General features: G+C 33.0%; 1 protein-coding gene and 1 non-coding gene across 2 annotated transcripts; one reads left to right on the top strand and one right to left on the bottom strand.

Annotated features, from left to right (window-relative positions):
• The first annotated feature begins 12084 nt into the window (after positions 1-12084).
• LOC123208729 (UPF0481 protein At3g47200-like) lies at positions 12085-12984 on the top strand. The gene has a single exon (XM_044626246.1). It carries the CDS (start codon positions 12085-12087, stop codon positions 12982-12984), a length of 900 nt encoding a protein of 299 aa, XP_044482181.1.
• A 1883-nt stretch (positions 12985-14867) lies between these two features.
• Positions 14868-14974, bottom strand: LOC123209850. Its single transcript, XR_006501157.1, has one exon. It is a non-coding gene; the product is annotated as a small nucleolar RNA R71 (small nucleolar RNA).
• Positions 14975-22370: the final 7396 nt, after the last annotated feature.

Raw genomic sequence — 22370 nt, 5'->3', positions numbered from 1 at the left:
AATCCTTCAAAAATCTGAAAAATACGAGTCCATATCTCGAAAACGGTGAAATCTGAAAAAATGAAATTAAAATTCGAATTCTAAAAGTTGAAAAACCCTAGAATGGGAACAATCAAAAAATCCTTCGAAAATCTGAAAAATACGAGTCCATATCTCGTAAAACGGTGAAATTGGAATAAACGGAATTGAAATTCGAATTCTAAAAGTTGAAAAACCCTAGAATGGGAACAATCAAAAAATATTTCGGAAATCTGAAAAATACGAATCGATATCTCGTAAAATGGTGAAATTTGAAAAAACGAAATTCAAATTCAAATCCTAAACGTTGAAAAACTCTAGAATGGCAACAATCGAAAAATCCTTCAGAAATCTGGAAAATACGAGTCCATATCTCGTAAAACGGTTAAATTTGAAAAAATGGACTGAAATTCGAATTCTAAAAGTTGAAATACCCTAGAATGGCAACATTCGAAAAATCCTTCAGAAATCTGAAAAATACGAGTCCATATCTCGAAAACGGTGAAATCTGAAAAAACGAAATTAAAATTCGAATTCTAAAAGTTGAAAAACCCTAGAATGGCAACAATCGAAAAATCATTCGAAAATCTGAAAAATATGAGTTCATATCTCGTAAAACAGTGAAATTTGAAAAAACGGAATTGAAATTCGAATTCTAAAAGTTGAAAAACCCTAGAATGGGAACAATCAAAAAATATTTCAGAAATCTGAAAAATACGAATCGATATCTCGTAAAATGGTGAAATTTGAAAAAACGAAATTCAAATTCAAATCCTAAACGTTGAAAAACTCTAGAATGGCAACAATCAAAAAATCCTTCAGAAATCTGGAAAATACGAGTCCATATCTCGTAAAACGGTTAAATTTGAAAAAATGGACTGAAATTCGAATTCTAAAAGTTGAAATACCCTAGAATGGCAACATTCGAAAAATCCTTCAGAAATCTGAAAAATACGAGTCCATATCTCGAAAACGGTGAAATCTGAAAAAACGAAATTAAAATTCGAATTCTAAAAGTTGAAAAACCCTAGAATGGGAACAATCAAAAAATCCTTCGAAAATCTGAAAAATACGAGTCCATATCTCGTAAAACGGTGAAATTGGAATAAACGGAATTGAAATTCGAATTCTAAAAGTTGAAAAACACTAGAATGGCAAGAATCGAAAAATTCTTCGTAAATATGAAAAATACGAATCGATATCTCGTAAAATGGTGAAATTTGAAAAAACGAAATTCAAATTCAAATCCTAAACGTTGAAAAACTCTAGAATGGCAACAATCGAAAAATCCTTCAGAAATCTGGAAAATATGAGTCCATATCTCGTAAAACGGTTAAATTTGAAAAAATGAACTGAAATTCGAATTCTAAAAGTTGAAATACCCTAGAATGGCAACATTCGAAAAATCCTTCAGAAATCTGAAAAATACGAGTCCATATCTCGAAAACGGTGAAATCTGAAAAAACGAAATTAAAATTCGAATTCTAAAAGTTGAAAAACCCTAGAATGGGAACAATCAAAAAATCCTTCGAAAATCTGAAAAATACGAGTCCATATCTCGTAAAACGGTGAAATTGGAAAAAACGGAATTGAAATTCGAATTCTAAAAGTTGAAAAACCCTAGAATGGCAACAATCGAAAAATTCTTTGTAAATATGAAAAATACGAGTCGATATATCGTAAAACGGTGAAATTCGAAAAAAACGTAATTGAAATTCGAATTCTAAAAGTTGAAAAACTCTAGAATGGCCACAATCGAAAAATCCTTTAGAAATCTGGAAAATAGGAGTCCATATCTCGTAAAACGGTTAAATTCGAAAAAATGGAACTGAAATTCAAATTCTAAAAGTTGAAATAGTATAGAATGGCAACAATCGAAAAATCCTTTGGAAATCTGAAAAATGCGAGTCGATGTATCGTAAAACAGTAAAATTCGAAAAAACGGAATTGAAATTCGAATACTAAAAGTTGAAAAACTCTAGAATGGTAACTATCAAAAAATCCTTCGAAAATCTGGAAAATACGAGTCCATATCTCGTAAAATGGTTAAATTCGAAAAAATGGAACTGAAATTCGAATTCTAAAAGTTGAAATACCCTAGAATGGCAACAATCGAAAAATCCTTCGGAAATCTGAAAAATAAGAGTCCATATCTCGTAAAACGGTGAAATCCGAAAAAATGGAATTGAAATTCGAATTCTAAAAGTTGAAAAACCCTAAAATAGGAATAATCGAAAAATCCTTCGGAAATCTGAGAAATACGAGTCCATATCTCGTAAAACAGTGAAATTGGAAAAAAACGGAATTGAAATTCGAATTCTAAAAGTTGAAAAACCCTAGAACAGAAAAAACGGATATAAAATTCGAAAACTACACAATCAAAAATCCTAGATAAGAAAATTCTCAATTTACCCCCTCATGAAAACTCCAACTCTAAACAGGTCCACTGTGTTCTAAGGAATTTCACCGGCTTCCCAATATTTTAAAAAAGCTACTTTACCCCCCTAAAAACAGCCAATCTTGGTTGAACGTGGGATGCACGATTTTGACGTGGGAAACATTGTTCCCACGTCGGACTTTCCGATCTCTTCGGCAGTCATTTTCGGCCAAATTTTGGTCGTTTCAGCCTCTGATTTTCACATAAATCGAATCTACACGTTGTATAACACAAAACCCTTCAATTAATTTAACAAAAACAACCAAGAATCAAAACATTTTAAGCATTGTTCAAACCGTAAACCCTAAAATTTCAAACCGAAAAATCTCAATCAAATCTCAATAATATGAGCAATAACTTGATCCAAACAAGATTACGAGAGATATACTAACCTTTTTTGCCATTTGCGGATGCCGAAAATCAAGAAAATCGACGGAAATCTGATCGGTCGTGGGATGAACGTGGTGACGTGAAAAGTTTTGAAATTTGGAAGAAATGCACAGTAAATTCGCAAATATTAACATGGGAAATAAGAAATTTGGCTGTGTTTATATATAGGGACATTTTCGTAATTTTGCCAAACTCACGTTGATGTGACAAATTTCAAAAAAACCCGACGTGGGCTAAGGAGTCTCCCACGACTCCCCAATAGTTTTAAAAAGCTAATTTACCCCCCTAAATTTGGCTGAACGTGGGATGCATGATTTTGACGTAGGAACCATTGTTCCCACATCGGACTGCCGATCTCTTCGGCAGTCATTTTCGGCCAAATTTTGGTCGTTTCAGCCTCCGATTTTCACATAAATCGAATCTACACGTTGTATAACACAAAACCCCTCAATTAATTCAACAAAAACAACCAATAAACAAAACATTTTAAGCATTGTTTAAACTGTAAACCCTAAAATTTCAAACCGAAAAATCTCAATCAAATCTCAAAAATATGAGCAATAACTTGATCCAAACAAGATTACGGGAGATGTGATAACATTATTTTCCATTTTCGGTTGCCGGAAAGCAAGAAAATCGGCGGAAATGACGTTCGCCGTGGGATGTGGAAAAAATTCGAATTTTCTTTGAATTGCACAGTGAAAATTTGCTGTGTTTATATATGGGGGCAGTTTCGTCATTTCACAAAACCTGGGCATTTTTGCTTAAACCTGAATTTTTTGGGCAATTTCGCTTAGACCCCTTTAATTTTGCCTAGTTTTTATAATTTCCCTTATAATAAAGGAAGCTGTGCATGATTAGAAAGATACATAATTATCAATTAATGAATGCTCTTTGCTCGTTTTCAAGTTATTCTTTGCAAATAATTTATGAAGAGGGATATGGATTCTTGAAGTTCATTCTTATTCCTTTGATAGTTGAACAGCTTAAAAAAAGGAATTAGCATCTTTTAATCCCTTACGCCGAGGAAGAAGAGACAAAAGACATTATCAAAGAGGAAACTTTTAAATAGAAGACGCAGGATCAAATCTCTTTCATGTTTGTGAACTATGAAAAAATTATTTACTTAATAAAAAAAACCACAAATAATAATAAATCTCTGCAACCTTTGATATCTGAGAAGAAGGAAGCTCTCTGGAACTGGAAGGCCATCTCGACCCCTCAACTATTTAGGTGCACAAACACTTTGGCTTATACATAATAGGTAATTTGTGAAGTTTGTCTAAATTCTAAGATGAAAGATCAAGGCCAAAGGACTATTTCCCACCCAAGTTTTGGTGAAATGACAAATATATATTTGCGTTAAATGAAAAATTTTAATACTCATCTAAGTTTTAGTTTGTTAGGACACACCCGTAAATTTTCTGTTAGGGTTAAGTAGTAAAATTATTATTTTATTAATAATATTAAAATAATTAAAATTATATCTCATTTTTTCCCTTTGGTTTGAAAAACTAACAATTTTTTTTTAGAATTAAATTTTGAAAAATTCACTTTTCCCCCTTAGGATATCAAACCTAAAATTTGACTAATTCCTTTGGCAAACAGTGGCCCTTGCGGTGGACGAAGATATCATTGTCATCCAAAAGACAATCTCTAGACAACGACTATCGTCCAAGGATGACGCTTTATCGTTTAAACATGAGTGATGAGCGTCATTTAGATCTGGATGACAAGAATGAACGACACTTGTCGTCCAACAAAGTTCAAGGCGTTTAGTGACAGCTAAAGGAAGGGGTGAAGAAAAAACCTAGGGATTTGAAAAAAAAAAGTCACTTTTTCAAAGTTAAGGTTTGAAGTGAATATGAATTTTCAAAATCTGAGGAAAGAAATAAGATAAAATTATATATTTTTCAATATTATCATTAAATAACAGTTTTATCCCTATATTTAATGACAATTTTAACAAAAGTTTAAGGTGGATAAATGTTTAGATTTTTTTCTGTCATTAGTGTAGTTTTTAGATTGAGTTAAAACTTGAGTTCAAAATAGCGTTTTGGCCAAAAATCAAATGCCACATGGATAGCCTTTCTTGAAACTTGTTACAGGCCACATGCAACAGCTTTATATTATACATATGAGCATATACAATTTTTTTGTGATATCCTATGTTTTAAATCGTCCCCTCAAATAATCATTTTAGGAAAAAATTGGAATTTTATCCCTAAAAGTAATTATTTTAGAATGAAATTAAAATTTTATCCATAAAATTATCATTTTGAGACGAAACTAAAATTACTTCAAAAAATGAATCCTAAGTTTTTGGATTTCGTCTCTTAAAATAATCATTCTATGATGAAATTGAAATTTTATCGTTAAAAGTAATATTGATTTGATTTGATGCGTTTAGAGAGATTTTATAAATCAAATTAAAAAAATATTTAAATTTTTTTTAAAATAAATTAAATCAAATTAAAAAAAATTGATTTTATTTATATTATAATTTCAATCATAATTATCAATATTTTATAATACGATATAATATATATAAAAAATGATATATATAATAAGATATATTGAATTAATATAATATAATAAATATATTATATAATATAATATGTATCTTTTTATATAATATATATTATCGATACAAATCAATACATTTTTTAGAGAAAATGATAGTGCAATAAGGGTATATATAAAATATTTTAAAATGTTATGAATATTTTTTATTTTTATCAAAATAATGACGTATCAAATATAATTTTCTAATATTTTACTATTTTATTTATTAAAAAATATATTATATAATACAATATATAATAAAAATTAAAATTTTAATACACGATTCGACTATCATAATTAGAACCTTTTAAAATCATTCTTTTTTATTATATTGAAATCATTTATATATATATATATATATATATATATATATATATATATATATATATATATATATATATATATATATATATTAAAAAATTAATTAAATTATAATTTTTAAAATATAATATAAATATATAAAATAAATATAAAATATCTCTATAATATATTTTTAAAGAAAATAACAAAATAAATATAAAAAACAAATTACAGATCTAATCCTTATTAACAAATAAGTATGATATTTACCGGAGCGAGGATGGCCCTAGATTGCTAGAGATCAAAGAGAAGAAGGAAAGTAGGCAGGAAAAAAAGAGGAGGAGAAACTTAAAAATAAAACAGAAATATTACGTTATTTTGATATTCGTTCCTAGGCAACTATATCAACATAATTTAATTTAATGTACATTTCAAGCGATTTATGAGAGATTGTGTATTATTCTGCAAGCTATTTATAGAAAAGAAAATATTTACCTCATGCATGCAACCTAATTTTCTTCTGAAGGTTAATTGTCAGTTGATTGTTATTGATTATTGTTATATATCCAACTTTGACTTCAGAACAATGAACGTGGAGAGGACTGCTGCCTTTAAACGAGACGATCTGGTCGAAGAGTTGCGAATTGAAATTGATAAAAGCCTGGAGTCCCGATCTGTTCCTGGCCAGTGCTGTATTTACAGGGTGCCTGTAACGATTCGTAGAGTAAATGAAAAACTCTACACTCCTCAGTTAATTTCAATTGGTCCTCTCCACTATGGCAAACCAGAATTAGCTGACATGGAAAAAAAAAAGAAACAGTATGTGAAAAGGTTTTTTCAACGAACAACAACAGAGAAAATAGATGAGACTATAAGTTTCATCAAAAACAATGAAAATGAAATTCGTACTTGTTATACAGAAATATCTCCACTTGAGAGTCTTGAGTTTGTTAGGATGATTTTATATGATTCTATCTTCATCATAGAGATCTTCTTAAGAGGGAGAATTGAAAATAGAAGTGACATATTACTAGATACAGTGCCAGTAAGCTATAGTTTAGGGACCGACTTGCAATTATTTGAAAATCAACTTCCATATTTTGTCCTTGATGAAATTTACAAGTTGGCCTTTTCTGGCCTTGACGTACCTACCTTCATGGACCTTGCTGTTGATTTCTTTGGCCATTTTATGGATGTAAAATTTTGTCCTTTAACCCCCAATTTGGGAGTTAAACATTTCACAGATTGGAGAAGAATTAGTCGACTCCAATGCCACCCAATATCAGATAAAATAGTGGTTAATGATTTACCTTGTGCAACAAAGCTACATGACTCAGGGATAAAGTTTAAGTGTATACCTGAAGAAGAGAGCTTAATTGATATAAGAATTGAAAGGTATCTGATCCCATTTTTAAACATCCATGCGTTGCAGATACCACAACTACTAGTATCTGACGAGACTGAATGTCTATTCTTAAACATGATTGCTTTGGAGCAGTGTCTTTATCCACACGATGCTCAATTTTGCAGTTATGTTGAACTGTTGAACTATCTTATCAATACTAAAGAGGATGTGGATTTGCTCGTTAAAAATGGAATTATTTCCAATTATATGGGAGACAATGCTTCAGTGGCAATAATGTTTAACAAACTTAATCAACTTGTAGTTGCAAGACAACCATCACCGTACCATATCATATGCAGACAGCTCAAAAAACATTATAACAATCCCTGGAACAGAGGCAAGGCAGAACTGAGAAGAGCATATTTTAACAGAGGCACTGCAGGTTTCGCAGCATTAATACTCTTGCGTCTTACTATCGTGCAAACCTTATGTTCTATCTGGCAAATCGTACAATTTAAGTGATACTTGTATATGTTAGATCCAAAATCTACTTGTATTAGAGTAATTTTAAGTTTCAAGCATCTTGTCTTAATAATAATATGTGTTTGTTTACATTTTTAGTTCAATAATTAAAATGACAAGATCACAAAATAAGGCTATCTAGCTTCTTGTCAGTTCTTATTGTTTCCACTAAGAAAAATTAGGTTTTGCAGATCTTTAACATGTCGGTCAATCTACATTTGTTCCACTAAGAAAAATATGACTAAGCCTTGGATTTCTTCTCTTTCCCTCCTGGCCACAAAAACAATATTAAAAGACGAGTGAATACTCTTCTTCAATACAATACCAGAGCAAAAAGTTCTACTGATAAACCATGCAACTTAGTACAAGGAAGTCCATAACAGAAGAAGGTCCAGTTTATCGTACGGGAGTGTAAAACTTGGAAGTAGGGATTTTAGTAATTTTTTTTAATTGAAGATGATTCAACTTAGCCCATAATTAAGAGTTTAAATAGAGATTCTCCACCTGGTTGTTACATGACGTATCCATAATTTCCTAATTTTTCTGACAAACACTTAGTAAACAACTCGTTACTTGGACTTATTCTACCTTAATTAATTAAGAACTAACATCCAACAAATACTAAATCAAAAATCACAGTAACAGTAAATAAAAACCACTTGAATAATATCCAACATTTCCCCCCTTTAATTCAAGGAAGGGCTTCAACACCCATCATTTGGCTTCAATTATAGCTTTTGTGAGAGTACTGCTGGTTGCTCCTCAGTGTTGATATACTGCAGCTCCACAACATTATTTGCAACCAATTCTCGAATGCCATTCTATAGAGGTAAATGTTATGATGCAAGCAATGATTCTAAAAGAAGCGGAGATGATTTGGAAAATGTTGAGTTGAATAATGAAGAGTTTTATAAGGAGCTATTCCTAGAGAATGAAGAACAAGTACAATCCTCTTCCCAAATGACAGTTGATGATGACAGTGTAAGCAAGATTGAAAATGATACAAATTCAACTGTAGATGAAGACCCTGCTAATAGTAATGGAGAAGACTGGCCAACATTCTTCGATGAGTTAGAAAATGAGTTTTATAAGGAGTTATTCGTAAAGGATGAAGAAGATCTTTTTGATTTTATGAGTTTGGCTGGACAGCTGATAAGCTCATTGCCTTTGGAGATTGTACAAAGCTTCTAATATCAGATTTTATGTCATTTTAGTTACTGAAATATATTGTAAGAATACTGTTCAAGTGTAAAGATTCAATTTTATTCATTTGATTAAATATATTTTACGAAAGTTTTGTAGTTTTTGTTTACTTTTTGCTTCCAATATATAGCATTGTATGATTAAATTTATGGCTCCAAGTTAATTGGCAACACAGAAAGCATTTACAAAAATATTTCAGAATTAGCAAACTCATTTTAATCACTGTTCTCTCCCTTGCAAAGTGGTTGCCAAATAGTGTAATAGGAATTTGGGTGCTCTGATACCCAAATACCATTTGTTGACATATTATAAGCATACTGGTTCAACCAATGGCCAATAATCAAAGTTCTGTCATTCAATTTACCGACATGTAATTTACAGTAAGCGAGGATTTATTATGTCAAATCTGTGGAGTGTTTATTTCGTATAAAATTTTCCTATTTCTTCAAGCCAACAACAGAATCCTGAAGAGCAAATGGCTGAGCAAAATGAAGAGCTCCTTTGAGTTCTGTTCCAAAAGTGGTACCCGGAAATTAAGCTCTCTGCATGCTCCGTCACAATGGTAGTCATGTTTCCAAAAGAAAAGAAACTCCTTGCATGAAGAACAATAAAATTTGCATCAAAGGCACAAGAAATACAGAAAAGAAATATGAGAACATCTGTCATCTAGCAGGCCAACAAAATCGGGATAATACTAATAAATAAGAGCAAGAAATAGAAAGTTTCCTGTTTTAAGTTCCCGCCGATTTCAGATTCGCAATCAAGATTCTCCAGGTATACTCAGATTTCTTTCCTGTTTTAATTTCCTGTAAATAAGCAAAATATTTGTAAAGCCAAATAGGAAAGTTTAATACCCACTTCTCCAAGTTTCCTTCTGAAATCGTTTTCTATAAATTCCATTCAAGCTGCCACTGTTACTCACTCAATCTCACATGCAAAGCCCTGCTTCGTTTTCTCGAGAAACTCAATTCCTCTCTCTTTGTGTTTTGATAGCCGCAGTGGAAGCCCTTTCCAGCAGAGCAGTTTTTGACATCTAGTTTCAGTCTTTCTGCCTCCTTTCCTTCTTTGTGCAAGCCAATGGCAGTGACTTTTACAGTTGCTTTCCGTGCGGCCATTGGGATTCCTCTTCCATCTAATATTAGTTCCCTTCTGCATCCTGCTGTCCTTTTTGAATCTCTTCTCTCCCCAGAAAATGCTGCTTTCAATTTTCCTCATCCAGCACCTGCAGCCTTCTTCCGTTCTCCCCATCCGATCCTTTCCTTCGTATCTTGATTCCATAGCTTCCATGCAATTCCCAGAAAACTTCAGTACAATTTTTCCCAGCTTAAAGTTTCGTCCAAAAGATGATGAACTAATTGGTCATTACTTGCACCACAAGATTTTTGGTGGTTTATCATTGTTCAGTTATTTCAACATCAAGGATTGCGATTTCAACATCAAGGGTGAGGATGCAGCTAAGGAAATTCGAACTAATGGGAACGTAATCGGGTCCAAAAAAAGATATAGATACGAACATAAAGGGTTTGAACATGACGGAGGGTGGATAATGTATGAATATTCTTTATTGGGCCATGATGAATATGTACTCTGTCGAATTCGAAAGAAAGATCGACCGCAAAGAAAAGGGGTTTGGAAAAAAGGAGGAAGTTGCATGAAATTGAACATTTTGATGAGAATCTTGGGTCTAACAAATTTTTCAAGTCACAAAATTATCAAGAACAAGTGGAATCGGAAGCCACAACACCTATGAATGATAATGATGTAATTGAAGACAATGCAGCAAATTTATCTCTTGTAGAAGTGATTTTTCCTGGTGTGACTAATGATTTTGACTGTGTTGACCTTGTAGATCTTTTTAACGAAGAAGAACAAATACAATCTTCTTTCCATGTAGTTGGTGATGGTTGTAGAAGCAAGTCTGAAACTGCTACAGGTTCAAGTGTTTCCTTTAATGACGATGAGTTTATAGGGAGCTATTTGCAGAGGATAAAGAACAAGTACAATCCTCTTACCAAACGACAATTGATAATGGCAGTGTAAGCAAGACTTAAACTGATACAAATTCAAGTGCAGATGAAGACCCTGCTAATAGTCATAGAGACGACTGGACAACATTCTTTGATGAGTTGGATAATGAGTTCTATAAGGAATTATTCCCAGAGGATGAATGAAGAAGTTTTTTTAGATTCTATTAGTTCATTGCCTTTAGAGATTGTACGAAGGTTCTTTACTCTTTACTCTTTAATGCCTACACCTGAGCCTGAAATGATTTCTTAATAGTTGCCAGATTTGAAAAGTCATCCCATTATAAGCATATAAAAAGGATAAAAATATTCCTTTAAGTTGTACATGAATAGCTACATATATAAGCTATTTATTTTCATCATTTATTCATTTTTATGATAAATATATCCCATCAATTCCACTTGTTTAGTCATTTTTATGATATATTCTTATCATTTATTCATTTTCATCCACCCAAAATTAATCAAATGTTTATTTGATTTTAGGATTTTTATACTGATACGCAAAATTATTTGAAATTAAAAAACACCTGTCAGTCTTGAATATACGAATCTAAACTGTATTATGTTTAATCTGGTCAAAAAACAAAATTTGTCAATTATCTTAAAATAACTTTTTTTACCTTTAAAAAATTTATGAAGTATGATACTTACCGGAGCGAGGCTGGTCCCGGATTGCCAGAGATCTGCCCGCTACGTTAGGCCTTTGTGGCAGCGGAGAATCAAGAAAGACTGAGAGAAAGAAAAAGGCTCAGAGCGACGGAAGAGAAGAAAGAAAGTAGGTAGGAAAAAAGAGGAGGGGGAAATTTAAAAAAAAAAAAAAGGAAAAACAGAAACATTGAGTTATTTTGATATTCCTTCCTAGGCATATTGGAGAGGAGGATCTCGGGAAGCTGCTGCTCTCAACCACAGTGCTCTTATTTCTTATTTTCCGACCAAAATACTCAGGTTCAAATTACTCTACTTATTCATGTTCTTAATTTGTTCATGAGTAATTGGTCGGATTAATTCCTACAAGATGCACGGTATTAATTTCAAGATATATATATATATATATATATATATATATATATTATGCTATATATTTTGGGGGTCTATATCTAGTTGGTGTCTAGACTTTTGAAGGTCTAAGAGAGTTTTTGAGTCTCCGATTGAGGTTCAATTTTATCATTGGCTGTTATGTTTTTAACTATAGGACGTAAGACAATTTGGACAGTGAGATGAGTTCTTCGATTAACATAAAGTCCAGTGAAGATGTGCACAGAGATTGCACGATCGACATGACGGAAGACTCGGAGCCCAATCCTGATCGGTTTTGTATTTTTAGAGTCCCCAAAAGCATTCGTAAAGGAAAGCAAGAGGCTTACACTCCTCAAATAGTTTCAATCGGCCCTCTTCACCACGACCGAGAAGATCTCAAAGACATGGAAGACCAAAAAGAGAAATACGTAAGAGAGTTTTTCAAACGACCAACGAGCAAGAAACGTGAGGAAGTCTTAGCCTTCATCAGAAGCCAAGAGCAAGAGATACGAAGCCATTATTCAGAGGAATGCAAGCTCGACAGTGATGCGTATGTTGGGATGATTCTACGTGATGCTATTTTTATCATAGAGCTCTTCATGAGGAATGATGGAGAACATGAAAGTGACTTTTTCATAAATATATCAGCGGAAATGTTTGCTTTACAATTGGACTTGCTTTTACTGGAAAATCAACTTCCATATTTTTTACTCGAGAAATTATACAGTTTATTAGTCCCCGATGGCGAGTCCTTCAGGAAACTTTGTTTAAACTTCTTCAGTGATCAGATGTTTTTTCCAGATGATCCCAAGGAAGAGAAGCTCAAAAATGGGTTCGAACATTTCACCGATATGCAAAGAGCCGCTCTAGTGGGAGATTTCGAAAGAAAGGAGTCAACTTTTCGCCACTTACCTTGTGCCACAAAGCTACAAGAATCAGGAGTGAAATTCAGATGTGCTTCTAAAGAGAGATGCCCACTCGAGATAGAATTTAAGCAAGGCGAGCTGAGAATGCCAGAACTAAGCGTTTTCCACGAGACAGACACCATTCTAAGGAACATCATGGCTTTGGAGCAATGTCGCTATCACGATTCTCTGTTCGTCTGTTCTTATGTTCAACTTCTGGACTTTCTTATAGAAGACAAAAGGGATGGGCAGTGATAACGCCATTAATTGTGATTATTTTGATTTATAATTCCCTTATGTTGTGTGGAAATTTAATTTAATCTAATGGAATTACTTATCTTTTTGCATTTAGGAAGCTTTGAGCAATTTTGGAATAAGTTGGCCCAAAAAGATGAAAAACTGGAATAGATCTATTAATCTGGAATTTCCGTAATGCAGACTAGGCGTGGGCACGTGAAAGATGAGAGCAGAATTCAGAAAACAGATCTGAACGCCCAGATCAGCTACAAGAGTCCATAAAATATTAAGATTGGCTTCCTAGGAAAGGGATAATCACCAGCTGGAAAAGAGGATTAATTGAGCTAGATAAGGAAAAATATTTTTGGAGGAAAGATATACATTAAAGATACATATCTTTTGCTTTCTTTTTAGGAAGATATGTATCACTTTGCTTGATTGGATTAGGAGATTAAGATTGACTTTCAATTTCCAGATTTTTAGTAGGAAGATAATATATATACTCTTATTTTTATTTGAGAATAAAAACCATTGTACTTAGGGAATTAGAGAGAAAAACATGGTCTACAGTGGCTGAATAATTTATCTTGGTTGAAGGGATCTGAAACCATGGAACTACAATGATTGTGAGATTTATTTTTGTTCTTTAATGCATCTTTTAATTATTTGAGTATTGGTTATCTTTTTGAATTATTTTTCATGATTGTGTTGGTTGATTTCTAAGGTGCGCAATTAGTTTATCAATTAATATAATCTATTGCTAGTTTAGGTGCTGAATCCGTAATTGTTCAATCCATCTAATTGAAGTGGCAACTAGGTTTATCGTTTGTTGCGTCAGAAACTTTAAATCCTAGGAAAATAATCAACTAGATTAAATACAACGTCGTACGTTTGTGTTGTCTTGCTTCGTTGGTCTTTCTAATTCGTAATGCTATTGTTTAATTAAATTCGAGATCGTATCCGAATTATTAATCAATAAGGGTTAATTGGAATACATGTTTTTGGTTAACTAATCGTAAGGAAGGACGGGTAAATTTAATACCACAACGAATATTTGAATAATTAATTTGATATTTTTGGGTTCAATGATCAATCGTAGTTCCAATGGTGGATGTGACCGAAGACCAAGGTTTGTTAAATCGATTTATTCCTTTTAAATTATTTTACTGAATTTTTATTTATTGTTTTCCATTATAATTTGTATTCACTTCAAAACCCCCCCTTTATTTCTTTGTTTTGATTATTTGTGACGGCATACTAATCAAAGCTCTTCGAGGGAATGATCCCTACTTTCCTTTACTACATTTTTGTCGCAGGAATTTAGGATTTAATTTGGGTGTCAACGACAGCACGTACCAAATTTTGGCGTCGTTGCCGGGGAGTTTTTAATTTGTATGTTCGTTACGCGATCTTCGAAACAAGCTAGTTTACAATTTGATCCAGAAATTGAAAAGACGACAAAAGGGCTGAGAAAGGAAACAAAAAGGAGACTGCAAGCACACAAATCTGCTTGTGAAACAGAGGAGAACATGGCTGAAAATCAGACTTTAAGAGAGCTTGCTGCTCCAAATTTGAATCAACAACCACACTGCATTACTTTTCCGAATTTAGATGTTAATACCACTTTCGAATTAAAATCTGGACTAATCCATCTTTTACCTATTTTTCGTGGTTCCGCAGGTGAAGATCCTCATAAACATTTGAAAGAATTTCATGTGGTATGCACCGGAATGAAACCAAATGGAGTAACCGAAGAACAAATCAAGATGAGGGCTTTTCCATTTTCTTTGAAAGATGATGCGCAAGATTGGTTGTATTATCTACCCGCTGGAAGTATCACCACTTGGCATGAGATGAAAAGACTATTTCTGCAGAAATTTTTTCCAGCATCAAGAGTAGCCAGCATAAGGAAAGAAATCTGTGGCATTCGGCAGTAGAGTGGAGAGTCTTTATACGAATACTGGGAGTGCTTTAAAAAACTCTGTGCAAGCTGTCCACATCACCAAATTAGTGACCAGCTGCTTATTCAATATTTCTACGAAGGACTTCTATCAAATGAGAGAAATATGATTGATGCAGCGAGTGGTGGAGCATTGGATGACAAAACACCTGAAGCAGCCCGAAATTTAATTGCAAATATGGCGTCGAATTCACAACAATTTGGGAATATATTAGACCATTCATCTCGGCGTGTCAATGAGGTAAATGTATCTTCTCTTGATAGACGACTTGATGATTTAACTACTCTTGTACGTCAAATGGCTGTAGGAAAAATAGAGGCGGCAAAAGTTTGCGGAATCTGTTCAATAGGAGGACATCCAACTGATATGTGCCCAACACTTCAAGATGACTGCTCTGAACATGCTAATGCAGTGGGAGAATTTTTAGGACAGCAGCAGCGAAATCATAATTATAATCCTTATTCGAATACCTACAACTCAGGTTGGAGAGATCATCCTAATTTTCGTTATGGGAATGCAAATGCGAATTAGCCTTTGAATAATTTTCAGCCGTATCAGCAGCCCTATATTCCTAGACAGCAGCAACCAACTCAAAATTCTGATTCAGGTACATCTCTTGAAGATATTGTTAAAACTTTGGCTACTAACACTGTGAAATTTCAACAGGAAACCAGAATCAACATTCAAAATCTGGAAAATCAAATGAGCCAGATGGCTAATGCAATCAGTAGGCTGGAAGCACAAAATTCAAGCAAACTACCGTCACAAACTGTGATGAACCCAAAGGAGAATGTTAGTGTCATAATGTTGAGGAGTGGAAAGGAGCTGGAGATACCAATTAAAGCACAACTTGCACCAACACAGCCAGCAGAAAACAGAGAAAAATTGGCAGCAGAAAATAATTCTTCCGAAAAGGTAGCGACAGGTAAATATCCTCCTATCAACGAATACAAACCTGTTCCTCCTTTTCCTGAAGCTTTAAAACTGAAGTACGAAAGCAATGCGGATTTATATGACACCTTTCGGAACTATGAAGTCAATATTTCACTGTTTGATGCAATAAAACAAGTGCCTCGCTATGCTAAATTTTTGAAAGAGCTGTGTACATTGAAAAGAAAGCAAAAACTCAAAAGGTATGAAAAAATAAAGGTAGGAGAAAATGTTTCAGCCATAATTCACAGAAATCTTCCTGAAAAATGCAAAGATCCAGGTATGTTTTGCATCTCTTGCACAATAGGAGGCACAAAAATTGAAAAAGCCATGATAGATTTAGGAGCATCCATTAATGTAATGTCATATTTTATTTATTTTGCTCTTAATCTTGGACCTTTAGAAAAAACTAGCACAATTATTCAGTTGGCCGATAAATCAAATATATATCCCAAGGGGTTAATTGAAGATGTTCTTGTTCAGGTTAATGATAAATTAATTTTTTCAGCTGATTTTTATGTTCTTAACATGGAAAATAATGACCAATCTGCACCTATTTTGCTAGGAAGACCCTTTCTGAAAACAGCTAAAACGAAAATTGATGTTCACAAAGGCACACTGACCATGGAGTTTGATGGTGAAGTTGTCCAATTTAATATTTATGATGCTATGAAATATTTTGATATGGATTTTCCTGTGTATTAAGTTGATTTAATTGATTCTCTAGCGCAGGATATACTTGACGGTGATGATGAGTTAAAGGTGGCTAACCATAAAAATATTTTGAAAGAAAGAGATGAATTTAAATTAATTTCAGATGTGCAGAATGCAGGGACAAAGATGAATGAGTTCAAAGAGCTGAAAAATACAGGTAATTTATTTTATATTGAGCTGCCAGTGCCTAATGAAAAATTGTTACCTTCTATTTTGCAGGTACCAGAGCTGGAACTGAAACCTCTTCCAAATCACCTTAAATATGTGTACCTAGGAGATGGGAAAATCTTACCAGTGATCATCTCCAGCAAGTTAAATGAGCAGCAAGAAGAGAAACTGGTGCAAACTCCGAAGAAGCTAGAGATTCAGAGCTTAGCGACATCAAAAGTATTTCAAGTTAATGGCCATAGACTCAAACTGTTTTACAAAGGAGTGCCAGTTGAAAACATCGGAGAAGTGGAGCTGAAAGATCTTGGATAAATAGATGAAGGCATTACGTCGAGTCAATGACAGTAAACAAAGGCGCTACTTGGGAGGCAACCCAAGCTTTCAATCTTATTTTGATTAATGCTGCAATTTTAATTTTCTAGAAATTTGTTTTTTATTTCGGTTTATGTTTTCCAATTTTAGTTTTAAATTTCAGTTTTATGATTTTTAGATATTTAATTAGCAATTATTTTATGATTTTCGCTTAGGTTTATTTTAATGTTACTGTTCAATCGTCTTCTTCCTCTTGTAGGTCCCAATTAGCTTTCTGTAAATGTTCACGAGGGAGGAATCTGCAGTTTGGTATTCTGGAACTGGGTCATGTGCTTTTGTCAAAAGTCCAACTTCTGCTTTGTTATTTTCTTAAATTCAAGGGGGCCATATGATTTAGTGTAATTATAAGGCTGGGTTTATTTGCTTCCAGAGACCATATTTGCCAAACCTACGCCTCACAATTTCTCTCCAACTAAAATAAAAACCTAGCAGCCCCTTTCCTCATTCTACAATGCCATGGTCAGAACCCGTTCACAAGCATCAAAGAGCAGCAAAACCCCACCCATCGGAGGCCTCCTACACCAGAGCTGTTATCAAAATATGAAGAATTCTCCATCAATTGCAACTCTTCATAATTCGAACTACTGTTCCTTTTCCCCAAATCCAGAGAAGTCTTCTTTCCCTTTTCTTTTAAATTTCAGTTCTCATTATATTTTGTTTTGTTTAAACATTGAGGATAATGTTTGGTTTAAGTATGGGGGAGGGTTTATTTATGTTTTATTTTTCTGCTGTTTATTTTTCTGTTGTGTACTATTATGTCCTTCAGTTTTATTTTATTTATTTTTTTCTGCTCTGTTTTGTTTACTTGTTCTGTTCTTCTTTGCTCTAGTCTTCTCTGTTCTGCTTTTATTCTATTCTGTTTCTCTGTCAGTTTTTTTTTTTTTTTGTTCTGTCTTCCTTGTGTTAGGCATATTCTGTTATGCCTAAAATTTTTGCTTTGTTTTGTCTATGTTGCTGCTCCTTGCTGGATAAAGTTTGATTTTTATGGCAGCTAGTGTATCCTTCCCTGTTGTTAGTCAGCTAAACAGTCCATTAATCTCACTTTGAATGAATTAATTTGTATGCATGCCTTGGAATTTAGCCGATTCAATAGGAGAGCATTGTACACTGATTTGTTAGATTAATTAGGGGTATGCACTTAAACAAATTTTGATAATTGAGTGCTCAAGTTTGTTTGAAGTTGAGGTGAATTTAATTAACCTGTGAGTTTTGAGCCGAAAAAGATTGAAACATTCATATCAATCTATGTTTTCTTTGATGAGTGATATTCTTCCATGTGAATATATCTCTAGAACTTGCTTTGAACCGTTTCGAGACCACATTGAAATATGCATGCATGAAAATGATAAAGGCATTCTTGTTTGAACCCTTTAGCTTAAAGCCAACCTATTTTAATTTCCCTAGTTAGCCCCTTGAGCCTTACAAAGCCCTTGACTCTTTGTGCTAAAACCATATTACAAACCCAAGCCTTCAAGCAAATATCTTCACCCAACCATGAAAATTAGCAAGGCATTTAAACTATAATTTGTTGTTTGGTGAATTTGTTATCTTGAGAAATTTAAGTGTGGGGGAAAAGGGGACTTAATTGCATAAGAAGAGATGATGAACAGAAGTTGGCAAGAAGAGTGCTATTGAGATTGCCTTATGTTGTATCTTTACTATCCAATTCTCTTAGTTATTCAAGAAAAAAAAAAGAAAACGGAAAAGAAAAAAAAAAGAAAAAGAAAAGACAGAAAAGAAAAAAAAAAAGTTGAAAAAGAGAGAAGAGAAAGGCAAAAGCAAGTAGCAAAGAAAATGTGATAAATGTGGTGGCTTTAGCTTTACATTTTTGTTTCCCTTAGATGTTTAAATGCTTTGTTAATGTTCATGGTTTTAACCTTTTGTATCCATTGATCCTCACCTTTACCCAAAGCCCCATTACAACCTAAAACAAAGTCCTTTTGATTTATGCATGTATATAATCTAAGTGGTGGAGATTTGGTGCATAAGCAAGCTTATGGTAGAATGTTTGCATTGGAAGAAGTTGAGCGAAACACCGAACCTTTAAACACATGAGTGATATGAGTGATAATTGTGAGGAGATTCACCAAAACTTTATACATGCTTTAGAATGTGATTATTTTGATTTGTCTTTGTGCATATTTCCTTATAAAGTTTGATAATGATGTGTGTTGATGTTTGAATCTTGGTTGGTTTGAATTTTAAGGTATGCACACTTTTTGGTATCATGAGAAAAGAGATTGATAGAACCTTTTTGTTTTTGTTTTACTCGAGGACGAGCAAAAGATAAGTGTGGGGGAATTTGATAATGCCATTAATTGTGATTATTTTGATTTATAATTCTCTTATGTTGTGTGGAAATTTAATTTAATCTAATGGAATTACTTATCTTTTTGCATTTAGGAAGCTTTGAGCAATTTTGGAATAAGTTGGGCCAAAAAGATGAAAAACTGGAACAGATCTATTAATCTGGAATTTCCGTAATGCAGACTAGGCGTGGGCACATGAAAGATGAGAGCAGAATTCGGAAAACAGATCTGAACGCCCAGATCAGCTGCAAGAGTCCATAAAATATTAAGATTGGCTTCCTAGGAAAGGGATAATCACCAGCTGGAAAAGAGGATTAATTGAGCTAGATAAGGAAAGATATTTTTGGAGGAAAGATATACATTAAAGATACATATCTTTTGCTTTCTTTTTGGGAAGATATGTATCACTTTGCTTGATTGGATTAGGAGATTAAGATTGACTTTCAATTTCCAGATTTTTAGTAGGAAGATAATATATATACTCTTATCTTTATTTGAGAATAAAAACCATTGTACTTAGGGAATTAGAGAGAAAAACATGGTCTACAGTGGCTGAATAATTTATCTTGGTTGAAGGGATCTGAAACCATGGAACTACAATGATTGTGAGATTTATTTTTGTTCTTTAATGCATCTTTTAATTATTTGAGTATTGGTTATCTTTTTGAATTATTTTTCATGATTGTGTTGGTTGATTTCTAAGGTGCGCAATTAGTTTATCAATTAATATAATCTATTGCTAGTTTAGGTGTTGAATCCGTAATTGTTCAATCCATCTAATCGAAGTGGCAACTAAGTTTATCGTTTGCTGCGTCAGAAACTTTAAATCCTAGGAAAATAATCAACTAGATTAAATGCAACGTCGTACGTTTGTGTTGTCTTGCTTCGTTGGTCTTTCTAATTCGTAATGCTATTGTTTAATTAAATTCGAGATCGTATCCGAATTATTAATCAATAAGGGTTAATTGGAATACATGTTTTTGGTTAACTAATCGTAAAGAAGGACGGGTAAATTTAATACCACAATGAATATTTGAATAATTAATTTGATATTTTTGGGTTCGATGATCAATCGTAGTTCCAATGGTGGATGTGACCGAAGACCAAGGTTTGTTAAATCGATTTATTCCTTTTAAATTATTTTACTGAATTTTTATTTATTGTTTTTCATTATAATTTGCATTCACTTCAAAACCCCCCCTCTATTTCTTTGTTTCGATTATTTGTGACGGCATACTAATCAAAGCTCTTCGAGGGAATGATCTCTACTTTCCTTTACTATATTTTTGTCGCAGGAATTTAGGATTTAATTTGGGTGTCAACGACAGCACGTACCAGGCAGCTGCTTGTTGACGAGGGAATTATCCGCAATTGGATGGGCAACAGTAAGGCATTGGCAAATCTGTTCAACAAACTGTGCGTAGAAATTCCTTTTGTAAAAAATCATTATCCTGAACTATACAGGGCTCTGAATGATCACTATGGCAATCCATGGAACCGCAACAAGGCAAGATTGAAAAACTTGTATTTTGGCGATATCTGGAAAGGCACAGCAACTGTTGCAGCTGTCATCATCTTGTTACTCACTTTTATACAAACCATGTACAACGTCAAGGAATGGCTACATTAGATTAATGAATTATGTTGCATTTGAAGCTTTGTGATTTTGATAATTGAGATAAAGACTTTCTATTCATATATTATTCAATGAAGTACTTTTCATAATCTAATTGAAGGGGATGGAGTAGTATTTGACTTAATCTTAAATTCAATGATATTAAGACACAGTTTGGATTTTAACTTATTAAATTGGAAAGATTTTCTTTATAAACCGAAAAAATAAGGAATCGAGCAATAAAATCAAGATTTTCGAATTTTTATTAGACCTAGTTATTAGTTTGAATGGATTAGACGGCAAAATATATTCTTACTAATAAGAAGTATGGAAAGTTAAACTATATATATATAAAAAGATAGGCCTATCCGTTTCCAATTAAAAATTTCTCATAACAGAAAATACTTTTTTATCGATATGTATTTTTTTATTTATTTTTTGGCCAAAAGACTTGTTCTGCCAGAGATATAGTAAAATCCCAAAATCACACTTTTTTAATTTTCAATAATCTAAATGTCTACTAATGAACCATTTTTTAATTAAAAATCTCAGTTAAAGTTATAAGTAAAATTGTTATTATTAAAAAATTTAAAAAATTAAAGTTTTATTAAATTATTCTCCTCAGGTTTAAAAATCTCACAATTTTCTCTCATCTAAAGTTTAAAAAGTGATAATTTTTCTTTAAAATTTTTTCTTCTTATTCTTGATGACGATTTGTTGTACCATCTATTAATTGTCCTCCTTTTCGTTTTATTTCTCTCTCTCAATCTCTCTCTATTCCCTCTCTAGTTATCTTTGATTGAAATGAAGATGAAATTGTCTTCATGTTGGCAAAAGATGGCCTAAGAGGGAAGGAAAGGTTATTAGAAGAACATGAAACACCAATGAATAAGCTTCCCCAAAGTTGTCAAGGAACTAAAACATAGTCCTGTCCTTCCACCAAATTTCTATGAAGCTCTAGACCATCACCTACTGGACCATTACTATGTTCTATCAAATCAGAATTATCAATTAATAACAATAGTTTTAACCTTCATAGTCTTAACCTTCTTATGGTACAAAAATAACAATAGGAGCATTATGCTTAATTTTGACGTAATAAAAATATATATGGTGACACAACTTTGAATTTTGAAATGCTTCTTTCGCTTTTTAATATTCCTACCCCAAGTTTACCGTCTTATCAAATTCCCATTAATTAATTATTAAAAACCCAAAGGCCATCCATAAAGAGTGAACTTTAACGCAAGACGTCAGGAAAAAGGGCATTAAAGAAAGAGCAAAGCTACATGTACCCAAGCTTGGTACACAAAATCATACCCACTGATGTGGCAG

The sequence above is a fragment of the Mangifera indica genome, chromosome 2, assembly GCF_011075055.1.
Source record: "Mangifera indica cultivar Alphonso chromosome 2, CATAS_Mindica_2.1, whole genome shotgun sequence".
NCBI lineage: Eukaryota > Viridiplantae > Streptophyta > Magnoliopsida > Sapindales > Anacardiaceae > Mangifera > Mangifera indica.
Note: the sequence above shows the minus strand (reverse complement) of the source record. Positions and strands in the feature narration are given on the sequence as shown.

What these genes read in the sequence shown, in the direction of transcription:
- LOC123208729 (XM_044626246.1), top strand. Translation starts at nt 12,085, where the DNA reads ATGACGGAAGACTCGGAGCCCAATCCTGATCGGTTTTGTATTTTTAGA.